The sequence below is a fragment of the Cheilinus undulatus genome, linkage group 11 (assembly GCF_018320785.1).
Source record: "Cheilinus undulatus linkage group 11, ASM1832078v1, whole genome shotgun sequence".
Classification (NCBI taxonomy): Eukaryota; Metazoa; Chordata; class Actinopteri; order Labriformes; family Labridae; genus Cheilinus; species Cheilinus undulatus.
This window is the reverse complement of record NC_054875.1, coordinates 22,599,567-22,612,813: the sequence shown is the minus strand read 5'-3', so window position 1 is coordinate 22,612,813 and position 13,247 is coordinate 22,599,567. Positions and strand designations below refer to the sequence as shown.

General features: G+C 38.7%; 1 protein-coding gene across 1 annotated transcript in view; it reads left to right on the top strand.

The window, feature by feature from the left end:
- The window catches only part of gnai3 (guanine nucleotide binding protein (G protein), alpha inhibiting activity polypeptide 3), a 31,444-nt gene extending 18,197 nt beyond the window's left edge, over positions 1-13,247 (top strand). Inside the window, exons 5-9 of the mRNA XM_041799305.1 lie at positions 1,878-2,006; positions 4,249-4,378; positions 4,854-5,007; positions 7,440-7,647; positions 12,417-13,247. Coding sequence (XP_041655239.1) covers positions 1,878-2,006; positions 4,249-4,378; positions 4,854-5,007; positions 7,440-7,630 — 604 coding nt within the window. The 3' untranslated portion in view covers positions 7,631-7,647; positions 12,417-13,247. The remainder of the gene's footprint in view (positions 1-1,877; positions 2,007-4,248; positions 4,379-4,853; positions 5,008-7,439; positions 7,648-12,416) is intronic.

The following is a 13,247-nucleotide window of genomic DNA, read 5'->3' as shown; positions in this document are numbered from 1 at the left end:
TTTTTTCTGATCTTATGTGATAAAGAGATAAAAAAAAATTATTTTGACTGATACATGGCAAAATGAGACACCGAATATTATTATATTGGAGAGGTAGAATTATTTTTATTTTTATTTATTTGTGGGCATTAATAGACAGAGAAAAGACTGGATGACCTGTATTTAACTGTTTATCCATCATTTTTTTGTAGCTCATCTTGATTCCAATTAATTTTCTTAAAAATATTCATAATCATTGCCATATTTTTGGTATTAGTCAGTTTATGAAGACGTTCTGTGTATTCCCTGTGGAAATGAGTCTGCTGTGATGACAAATGGTAAATTTTTAAATTGCGCCACACATTTTCAAGATCCTACTTTTAAACTGACTGGAGGCATTTCTTGTAATTTTGTCATTATAGAGAAGTGTCTCAGTGTTGACTAAGACGTTTTCTTCTTCATGTGTAACATTATCGTTGGAACAAAGAGAGGGGCATGATGTGTCTTGTTCCTCACGGTCTTGTGTCAGCTTGTACAGATTAATGCATTCCTGAAAAAGAAGAAACATGAAGGGGAAACTGACAACTGGAAAATGTCTGTCAGTCTATACACGGTTAGATATCACATAACCTGACAAAATTTTGAAAATGTATTATAAATCCAACCACAGAGAAATAACTGTCTGTTAAGCCGCAGAGCAAAATTCAAAACAAATGATTTATCTAAAAATAGTCCAGTGTTACTAATGAGTCACGTCCCAAGGTTTTCTGTTTCTGCAACACCGTTTATATCACACTCCCCCTGAAAGAAAGTAGCTCAGTGTGAAGGACACGTTCTTTGTTTTGAAAACAGCCAAGCCGTCATAACTTTCAGTGCACTTTGTCCACAGTATGAGACAAGAGGAACCAGTGGAGTTAGTCTGTTTTTACTCAGCCCACAAGAAGCAAATGTTTATAACGCACCAAAATATGAGCCCATATTTAGTATCATTCTGTGCAGTCCTGGGATGTCTCTCTGCAGAGGAAGACCACAACTTCACTAGAAATACGTGACAAAAAAAGAATTTGTTGATTTGTTTTTTATTGCCATATATCTGGAAATACCCAGAATGCCCTGACTTTGTAAAGGTATTAGTAAAACAGAGAATAATGTGTGTTTGTCCAGAAAATAATGGCATATTACTTAAGGATATAAATTGTCAGATCATGCTGCAGTACATTCCTGGGATCAAATGTGTACCAAAATCAGACAGATGAAGGATCTTTCAAGTTTTTTAGCATTACCGATTCTAAAGAGAGAAAATCCATGTAATACAAAAGGCAGCAACTCAGTGAACTGAACTGGATTAAAAATCTACCTGTCACTGATGACAGTGCATATATTTTGTGCCTTTATAACCATTCAAAATTCTCAGAGCACTGTTTTCTTGAAAAATAAATATCTGACTCAGTAACACCTCAGTATTTTTACATGCATACTGATGTCCAGCTAAATTTAGAGCATGATTGGGCAATTAAACTGGTTTACTGTTCTTGTCCCAGTATACATGCATGGGGGAATTTAATTTATTTACAGGGGACATGCCTTCAGCAAGACAGATGACAGTATGTCCCCTTTCACATTTTTGAGTAATCTGATTGAGGAGGAAGTGATGCTGGAGCAGGCACTAACAAATTACTCAAGACATCTTTTGATTACAGATGCACTATTTTCTGCACATTTATGTTAAAAAGAAAACCTTAACATATTGGTAAATATCAGAAAAATTGTAAGCCATAACGGTACAGCTGAGATAGCCCAAATTAGCTTGATAATATTGGTATATTTTTGATAGGCTCTTATTGTCCCATATCAAGGACCGAGTATTATTCTTAATAAACATGTTTTTTGCCTTTTAGTTACCTGAACGACCTGGAGAGGATCTGTGAGCCAAACTACATCCCAACTCAGCAGGACGTGCTACGTACACGAGTGAAGACAACTGGCATTGTTGAGACTCACTTCACCTTCAAAGATCTCTACTTTAAGTTAGTAATAACAAAAATTGATCTGTTTATGTATATGGTCAGAGTGTCAAGGTGATTAAGACCTATTTAACCAGCAGCTAATGCAAACACTGAGTTGGTTTTCCCTACTGATAAACATTAGATGTAACATTTAATTATTTAACCAATGAAAATAATTGCAGCCATAAAAAAGAAAACAATCAAATTGAGACTTAGTTTCTAAATCATGATTGCAAATATGGGTTTGGAGGTATGAAGTTATGCTGGTATCACTTTCTGTTTGTGTCCAAACTATTTCCATTGCCTCTGATCGACTCAGCTGGAGACAGAGCAGCATAAACAAGCATGTGTTTATATGCGTGGGAGTGTTTGTGTTTATGTGTGCTCCAAAAATGGACTCAAGTCACTTAATACAAGTCCAAGTCAAATATCAAGTCTGTTAGATCAAATTCAAGTCAAGCCTGAAGCCTTGGGGGGCAGCTGCAAGTCCAAGTCAAGTCCCCTATGATTTAAATCAATACTAACCATAAGAGTTTGAGTTCATCCAAAGTATATAATTATTATTATAAACCCCATGACCCCAGTGATGAGCATTTCCTGTCTTAAGTTGTAATTTTTTGTTCTTTTTGGTTTCCATTAGTTTTTTTTATTTGTTGTTGTTATATAGTAGGTTATTTGTAGTATAGTAGTTGTAGTACTAGCGTTAGTAAAACTGAGAGTGGACTGGCTGCAGACCATAGATTTCAGACAGCGCATCCTGCAGACCATTATATAATGAGCCGCCACATCTATCAGAACAGAAATGCACTCCAAAACTTTAAAAGTAAAGTGGTATTAAACCTTCAGTTAGGTAAGGGTAAGGGTTAAGGTAAGGGTTAGGATACCAAAAGTTAAAAGTTAAAAACCTGATCTGCAAATGAAAACAACCTGCTTCTGTAGCTCTGTTAGCTGCGTAGGATAAATAACGGAGTTTCATCGCTACCGTAGCTAAAGCTAAATCTCACGAAGCTCATGGATATCTGTACCAACAACGCCAACGTTAGTTAAGTAGCTCTGTTATCTACATAGCTTGTGCAGCTTTGTAGAAGTTTGTGAAAGCTCATGTTGCCAAAGCTTACATAGCTACATTGGATTACATAGTAACCATAGACTATAGAAAGAATTGGACAAACCCTGTGTGACGTCTGACGTCTGCTTAGAATAAGCGGACTTCTAATGTTCCTGCAGCCAGCCTCAAGTGGGCACTCGCAGTATTGCAATTTTTTGGCACTTCTGCATTGGCTTCATTTTTCAGGACCAGAGTTTGCTGCTTAATTGTAACATTAACAACATAGCTATCTAGCTAGCATAGCTATGCTAGCTTTCCTAAAGCTGCACACTTCAGTCTGTTGATGGGTAGATCATCACTTCCCATGCAATAGTGGTAATAATGGAAAACACAAATTACACCGTGTTCAAATAACCCATGGATGTCAAGGAAATATTTTCAGGGATTTTTCATCCCAGGGTACTAAGTAAGGCTACAGCTGGAGGTGGAAAAGCAAGAGTACACCGAGCCAAACCAGACCGCTTGGTGGAAATGTACCCACAGTATCAGTAAAGGTTATTTCTTAACTTAGACTCTCATACTCCACATTTTGTTTTCTGTTTGTCTCATATGGGACGTGTATGTTATATGCAGAGGCAAATTAAGCATATCTACAACATCAATCAGGTCATAAATCAACTTTTAATGAGAAGTTATTGCAGATGCTGACTTTTTACCTTCCTTTTTTTTAAATAGAGTTCCTCCTCTCTTTGAACGATATGTCAGTTCACCTGGTATAACCCGTGAGGAGCTAATGAGCAAGGGGTCAAGTGAGACACACGTGAAGAGGGGTAGCGGTGGGACATAGAAGAGCAGGAAAGTTGCTTTTACTTATGTATCATCATATACAGCCTAAATAACATTCAGGGTTTGAGGCAGTGCTCCTTTAAATTGTCAGACAACCACCTGTATAATGTACGTCTTTAGCCTTACATGACTGTAGCAGCTTCATGTGATGTGTTCACCATTGTGTCATCTCTGGAGGGTGGCTCAAGCACACCAGACCCCAGGGCAGCACATGATTACCAAGTGCCACACACTATCTCTAGCATGCTCTTCTCCTGTGTTTCAAGGAAACACATCCTCATAAAACAATGAAACTACAAACCAGCATTGAAATTCATTCTCACTATAAATCTGTTCATGCCACTGATGCCCCTGTGTGTTGATTTGCAGGATGTTTGATGTTGGGGGTCAGCGCTCAGAGAGGAAGAAGTGGATCCATTGCTTTGAGGGAGTCACAAGTATCATTTTCTGCGTCGCCCTCAGTGATTACGACCTTGTCTTGGCAGAGGATGAGGAAATGGTAAATGAGGAATTGACGGTTGTTATTTTTTTCCGAATCTTACCATAAATTTGATACTAGGGTTGAGATCATGTTTTTAACAGAATACATTTGGCCTTCTTTGTAAAGGAAAGCACAGGTGTTACTAACAAGATTAAAGATGGCTCCTATTCAAGTGTCCCAGTAAGCCCTGACAGTTGGCCAGATTTCATGTCATAGCTTGTAAGTGCTTGTAAATACAGAACAGCACAAACCTAGATGCAGCAAGCCTTATTAAACATATTTAGCAGTCTGTTTTAGTCACATTTCTAATTAAATGCATGATAATTAATTAATGTGCCACATGAAATCTCCAGTTCCCCCCAAGTCTGTCAAAGCGCCATGTGCTGTCACTTGTTTGATTTTTTACCGCCTTTCATGACATGTCAAAATGTCAAAATGTCATCTGAGGAAAAGGCTGATGGTGTGTAAGTTCCCATCTGCTCTTTTCCCTCAGAACCGCATGCATGAGAGCATGAAGCTCTTTGACTCCATCTGCAACAACAAGTGGTTCACGCTCACCTCCATCATCCTGTTTCTCAACAAGAAGGACTTGTTTGAAGAGAAGATCAGCAGGAGTCCGCTCACAATCTGCTACCCTGAATACTCTGGTGAGACAAAATCTGTGCAATAGAAATTTCATATTGTCAAATGGTGTTAATCTGCTTCTTCAGTTGTGTCAAAAGAAAGTAAATACTCATGTACAGTTAATTCAGAAAGTATTCAGACCCCCTTCATTTTTAAACTTGTCTTTTGTTGCAGCCTGATGCTACAGTTGTTTAATTTTTTTTTCTTTCAATTATCTACACTCAGTTCCCTATGATGACAAAGTGAAAACAGAAATTTAGAATTTTTCACATATTTTTATTACTACTAATTTCAATACTATACTATACTACTCTATACTATACTCATATTAATAACACTAAAATATCACATTGACTAAGTATTTAGACCATGTGCTCAGTAATTATTTGAAGCACCTTCGGCAGCAATTACAGCCTCAAGTCTTTTTGAATATGACACAACAAGTTTTGCACACCTGGATTTTGGGATTTTTGGCCATTCTTCTTCACAAATCCTCTCAAGCTCACTCAGGTAGGATGGGTACCGTCAGTGGTGCATTTTAAGGTCTCTCCAGAGATGTTCAGTAGGGTCCAAGCCAGGGCTCTGGCTGGGCCACAGTGTTGTCCCTTGGCCACTCCTCTGTTGCCATGGCTGTGTGCTTTCATTCATTTTCATGTTTGAAGGTGAAGGTGACGTCTTGAGTGTTGCAGAACAGGTTTTTTTTTAGGATATATATGTACTTTGCTCCATTCAGCTTTCCTTTCCAAGTCTCTAAGTCCCTGCTACTGAAAAACACCCCCACAGTATGGTGCTGCCACCACCATGCTTCACTGTTGGGATGGTATTGGGCAGGTGATGAGTGGTGCTGAGTTTCCTCCGGATATAATGCTAAGAAATTCTGACCAAACAGTTCAGCCTTGGTTTTATCAGACCAGAGTCTCATTCCTCACAGTCTGAGAGCCCTCTTTTTTTTTCTTTTTTTGTTTTTGTGATCTCCAAGCAGGCTTTCACATGTGTTTTTGTACTGAGGAGAGACATCCATCTAGTCACTCTGCCATATCGCCCAGATCAGTGGATGGCTGCAGTGATACTTGTACCTCTGGGACTTTCTCCCAACCCCACTCAGGACAGTGACTATCAGGTTTCTGGTCACATCTTACTGACGCTCTTCTTCCCTGATTGTTCAGTTTGGCAGGGCAACCAGGTCCAGGAGGAGTCAACGTTGTGCCAAATTTCATCCCTTTAAGTGGATGGAATTTGGCGACCACTGTGCTCTTTAGTGCAGGAGAATGTTTTGTAGCTTTCCCCAGATCTGTGCCTTTGAACAGTCATGTTAGTTTTGTACTCAAGACCACACTATCTGAGACCAAGGCTTGCCCAAGACCAGAGCGCACCAAGACCAAGACAAGACCAAGACTTTAGGGGGTCGAGATCGGTTCAAGACCGAGACCGAGACAAGCCAAGACTGAGACAAGACCAAGACCATAATAATTAATTTTTAAAAACCATGACAAAGTCAAACAGCGAAAGAGTATTCTCTATTTGATTTTAGTTTTCTTTTTAATAAATTTGACACATAAAATCAAGGTGTCTGTAACTCTTTCAAAGCATAACATGCAAAAAAACTCAAATCTTAACAAATTTGTTCACCTAACTTATTTTTTTTAAGATTTTTTGTGCCTTTATTGATAGAGGAGAGCAGTGGATAGAGTTAGGGGTGAGAAAAGCGGGAACAGCGTCATGTGCGCCCCAACTAATTTATAGAAAATAAATCCTTGTATGTATTTAAAAGCCACTGACAAGTCTGGAATTATTTTAGATATCTGAAAATGAGATGTTTATCTAGATTTCTCAGGTGAATGAGGCATAAAGTAAGTGTTCAGAGGTATTTCGGAATAGAAAAAAGACGTTCTGATGTCTGAGGTTTTGCAAGCGTAGCTATTTGTTGTTTTAACAAGTGCTGCTCCTTATTATCACATTAATGAAGTCGAAGAATAGCAGATTAATGCTGGTTTCGACCGGTCTTGATGGAAAATCCCGAGCCCTGCCAACCCGAGACTAAGACAAGACAGAGTAAAAATGCTCTCGAGCCAGAGACAAGAACAAGGCATTCAAAATGGGGTCTTAAGACTGGTCTCAAGACTAATTTCGTTCTCAAGTACTAAAACACTAAATCCTGTTTCTGAGCACTGTAGGCATTTCCTTTGATGTCATGGATTGTTTTTTGCTCTGATACTGCCGCTGGGAGGCCGAAACAAATTTGTTGAGGAATTAGTGTCTACAAAGAGTTTTACCATCAGTTACCATCAGTTAACATAAATAAATCTACTTTGAAAAGATGTGTCAGTCTGTATCAGCCTCAAAACCTGTTCACAGAGAAATTAAACCTGAATTCGCTGTTTTTTACTTTAGATTTTTCAAACCATGTTGTTGATTTAAAATAAGTTATTTGATATCATGACTATTTCTGCCATAGGTGGGAACTCGTACGAGGAGGCTGCAGCTTATATCCAGTGCCAGTTTGAGGATTTAAATAAACGAAAGGACACCAAGGAGATCTACACCCACTTCACATGTGCCACAGACACCAAGAATGTGCAGTTTGTTTTTGATGCCGTCACCGACGTCATCATCAAGATCAACCTGAGGGAGATCGGGCTCTTCTAAAGCTTCAGACCCTGCAGGTCAGCATCCTGACTTACATCTGCAGAACAACACAATAGCTTATTTAAGAAATTTGGCATTGTGGTGTCATTGCAAAGGAAGCTGTGAAACATTGCATAATTACAAAATTTTTTTGCATTACATAATGGGATTTCCCATTTCCCCCTGATGTGGTGTTAGTGTCAGCTTGGAAACTGTGGAATAAATTACAGTAAAATTTTGCTTCAACACCAACTGCCCCCAAAGAATCACTTCCTGAGTTAGCATATTGTGAAGTCAATGTGTCAACATAACTAATGTAGAACAGTCAGTTGTTTAAAAAATCACATTGAATTCATAATAAATTACATACTCTGGTAAGGACCTTTTAAACCAGGGGTCTCAAACTCATTTAGGGTAGAGGGCCGGATTTGCTCCAACAAGACGTCCTGTGGGCCGGACAATTTTTTAGCAATATCAATACGGCCAACCACTGCTGTATAGGGTGCTGTAATGTTTATAAAGAGAAACTATCCAATATTAGATGCAGGTACCATTTAATGAGTGCTGTATGTTTGCACACAAAAGGGTTAATTAGCTACTTTAGAAAGAGAATTTATTTGCAAGTAATCTAAACAGGTCAGGCAAAATATATGCTGCCCTTGTAACATATGACAATTTTTACAGATTTTTGACTGATGATGAATCTACCAGACTGGAATATTTATCATATATATACATTGAGCATGACTGTTTATGGCGTTAAAACAGAAACCTGTTCACAAAACCTGATCTGAGCCCTATTTCACCTGACCTGGAATCAGTGCACAGAGTCCAGAGAGGAGAATAAGAGAGAGAAAGGAGGGAGGGAGAGAGAGAGAGAGAGATAGAGATAGAGACAGGATCCTGCAGAGATTCATTGCATTGCAGCGCTTTTACTGTTAATAGAGTTGCAAATCCTCACCTGCTGAGTGAAAACTTGACTTTAAACACATGTATGAGCCCTACAGTTGTTCTTCTGCACGTCCACTCTATCTGAATCCCCCTGACGTCCCAGCACGTGGATGCATTTTAGTGCTGCATCAAGACCAAACATGCCGACTTCTCATGCTATAGGACAGCCTGTGTCCAGGTTAGGATTAAATGTTCAATTATAAAGTATTATTTTTATCGTTATGAGAGGAATTTTTACCTTTTGACAAGATCTATAGTTAAATACGCCACAGGAGTTGTAAACAATGTCCTGTTTAAATTTAAGTAATCAAGACCACAATTTCACTTCTTGTTGATGTAATATTAAATTGTATGTAAATAGAATTAGTTGATATTACTTTGCCATTACAGATTGTAATAATGAGGGACAAAATCAGTCGGGAGATTGAACTGAGTCCCTCACGAAAACGAGATACGATGTCTGTGTTTATGGCTGACGGACAATTACGCAGAGAAAACATTTGTCACCCTGAGCGCAACTGTTCTAATCCCACTAAGTAGAAGTTTGATTTTACAAGGCAAAAACCTCTGGATGCCTTTATAGACTTATTTAAACTCCTGTCCATATCTCTGAACCTTCCTGTCACATCAGTGAGCTGCGAGCGCAGTTTCTCACGTCTGCATCATTTAAAGAATGAGTTGAGGAACAGCAACGGAGACCCTCAGACCATCACCCTGGTACTGCTAGCAATAAACTCAGACAAAAACCCGAGAGCTGGACCAAGCAAAACTCATTGATGCCTTCGCCCTCAACCATAACAACCGGAAGATTGTTTTATTATGAAGACATCAAAAGAGCATGTTTTTTGGCTGCAGTGTGTTCATTAAATGCATTTGGGGATTAAGGCGCATATTTTGAATTCTTGCTCTTTTCTCTTAATGCTTGTTCATATTATGGATAGAATATGAATTGAGCCTTTTGTTGGCTTTAAAGCTGCATTGTTGTTAATTTACAGCAGAAACTGGTTGATTTTTTTAACTGGGGCTTTTGTGTGTGTGCGTAAGACGTGGGCCGCACTAACACTACACTTTGATGTCAAGTGGGGGGCCACAATATATTTGGCCGCAATTGGCCTATGGGCTGTGAGTTTGAGACCCATGTTTTAAAAGGTTAAAAGCTCAGATAAATAAGAATGCAATACATACAGTGGCGTCAGCAGAATGACAATCTTTTATATGCACAATAACTATTCCAGCATGTAAATGACTACTGTTTGTTCCCATGCGCACTTACACATCAGACGTCAAGAGAGAACCACTGCATGTACCGCACCAAAACTCAAACCCTGTAGCTAAGGAACTGATCCCTTAAACAACACACAGCTGTTAACATTTCAAGCATTGCACTGGACCTGTTATAAAACTGTTCCAGAGGAATGTGAAGTAAAAGCCGGTACAACACAGGTAATTCAATCTACATTTGGCAACACAATTTAAAAAAGCAAGGAAAAGATAGAGCAAGAAAGAAAATTGCATCAGCTAGACAAAGCTTATGCCAACAACAACAAGCCAGATAAGGAAATAGATGACAAAAATGAACCGCATCTTTATAAAATAACTTACTTCCCTGTCTTCCTTTTGCCCCAAACTCTCAGAACAGCCTTCCTATCTATTTCAGTATCATTATAAATGTTCATTATTGCCAGTCCACTCAGACGTTTGCCATACTCCTGGAATATGATTTTAACTGACATGGTCAGCCAAAGTAGAGCTCAGTGCTGGTTACAGGCATTGTCAAAAGAATGTTTAGCACAGTGTTTCTGCAGACACTCAAAACCTGGCAGGTGTTACTATTGGCAGTTATAGTTGAGGGATTAATCTGACGTTTCTCAGTTCAGCATCCACATCTGTAGTATCAATGCCTCATATTTATCCTTTATATAATGCAGAGTAAAGATTCTCATTTGTTAAAAAAAATAAATAAATAAAAACCCTAAATTAAGCTTCAAAATCATGAAAAATGAGAGTAAAATCTTCTATAGGAGGTTATGGGCCACCAGTGTGGAAAGCCACGCCCACTCTCAAGAAGTATGATCTCTCAAATTAAAAAAATGCTTCCTACCAGAGCACAGTTGCCTGGCTCCATGCCAGAGAAGAGAGACGGAAGTTGGGGATTTTATAGGTTATAGTTAGGGAATTTATAGTTGTCTGGCACATATCTCTCTTTTATGATGCTTTTAATGACCCATAGGCAACTGGCTGATAGATTTGGGAAATTTACCTCAAAATGAACAAAAACGCAGCACGTAGGTGGCTGCTGACTTTCAATTAAGGCAGTGACATCAGCTAACAACAGACTTTACTGAGATGAAATGCTCACTGATTTTATATCACTTTAATGTTAGGGAGTTGGGGTTATTCTCCATCAAGACTGGTGATGTCAGTAGCTCAGATTTTTGCCCTGCTCAAATAAAACCTAGCCAGGAAGGAAGTGAACAATTTTCTAACAGTAAATCAAAAATACCATCACACATAGATCTCAGAGATTTCACATGTTTACAGCAACCTTATGTACATAAATATATTTACATCACAGAGGAGGAATTCAAACAAGAAAAAAAACAAAGAAACCTTTGAATACTAAACAGTATTTTTTAAGAAGGCAGAGTTAGCATGCTAACAAGCTCTGAGCCTAACGAACACTCAGTGGTGTTTTGTGCCCTCAACCATAGACATAATATATGTTGATGCCACATTGGCCAGCGGCTGCCTTTAAGGCATGTCCCGCCCTCGTCCTCCAACCATCTTCCAATCAGGTGAAGTCATAAGCTTAACCTCTCATTCAATCACCAGTTACCACTGTATCAAGCAAGCAAGCTTGCCGCTTTTCCAGACAACTATGCTAGCTTGCTTGCTAGCTTCTTTATTAAGTATAAGTTTGCTAATATTAGCTACATTAGGTCAAATCTGAATGATGTCATTGATTAAAACAAATTAGCTTACAAAATCAACCCATTTAAATTTTTTAAGCAAATTTAGAGAAGCTTATTTATTTGGTAGGCATCAAGAGGCCCTCTAGGATGTTTATTAACTTATTATATATAGCCTGCTTATACTGGTTACCTACTAGACAGTCTTTGGTTTTGGATAACTTTAACCCCAGAGGCTGGGGCTCTATATATAAAAAGTTACTAAGCTTTACAAAAGGTATTTCGATGCCTACCAAATGAATAAGTTTCTCTTAATCGGCTAAGGAGTTCAAATGGATTGATTTGGTTTGCCTGTTTGTTTTAATCTATGATATCATTCAGATTTGACTGAAGGTAGCTAATATTAACAAACTTGTGCAAAATATAGAAGCTAGCAAGCATGCTAGCATAGTTGGGAAGTGGCAAGCTCGGTCAGTACAATGACTGGTGATTGGATTCGAGATTAGGCTTACGACTTCACCTGATTGTAAGGCAGTTGGAAGGCCACATGCCTTCCAAAACACCAGCAAGGTATTCACCTATTTTGACAGATTTAAAGCTCCGTCAAGTATAATTTATCATTGCCAGGAGGCTTAGAAATAGAGCATTTAATGAGGCGCAGGTGGCAGAATGGATAAGGCGCGCGCCCCATGTACGCGGGTGGCCTGGGCTCGAACCCGGCCCGAGGCCCCCCCACCACATGCCCCCCCGCCCCCGACCCCACCCATCACCCCCCCACCAAACAAAGGCACAAAATGCCCAAAAATAAACCTTTAAAAAAGAAAGAAAGAAATAGAGCATATAAGAGCACATTAACATGATTCATATTCATAGTATTTAGTTGTCAGAGTGGAATATTTCTTGTAGCTACTGGAGTTCATGGTTGTTTACTTTCTTTTCGTTTTCAGGTGTCTGGATCAGAATCAGGATTCGGTGGCTGGTTTTTGTCGCGTCTTCAGAAGGCAAAATGCTAAGTAGGTCTTAACAGAGGACTGAGCTGGAGGCCATGCTGAATGCTGGACCTTAATTCAACAATTTGGGGATTTGAAATTATGATCACTTTTGTCTTAATAGATTTATCATGCAGAGCATACTGAGAGTAAGTGAGAAGTGAGGGATGCTTATGAAATGATCATTGTGAGCTTTGCGAAGTCCTGTCGTATTTATAAGACCTTTGTATCGGTCAGGTACTGGCAGGTAAAGCACCTCTGATGTCTGTGACACATTTATAGTTTGTCTTTCATATGTACGAGGACCAAACAAGCCTTTTTATCAAACCCATGACTGCATTTCACTGATCCACAAATTCTGTAAACCTTCTGTGTTGCAGCCTCTCTTAGCACAAGTTTTATCACATTGTCTTTACTGAACATTTGTAATTTTATTTTAATTATGAGTTGCATTTAACAAGCATTTCTACTTTAATATGTTTGAGTGGCATAACTTATGTATGCAAATGTTTTTGTGTGAGCAGTTTTGTTGTATATAACACAACTTTTTGGTTCTGGGATTAGTTATTTTAATCATTAACTAGTGTAATATTGAACTTTTTATACATGGGACACATCAAGGCAATCAGTTTGTTGAGGTAAATCTTGATTTCTTATCATAGGTGTTTGATTCTGACTAATATTATCCACTCAGTCAAGGTCCACATAGAATGTCACTTGTCTCAAGGCAAAGATTGATCCTATGGATATCAGTGAAGATGTATAAACAAATTAAACATGCAAAACTTT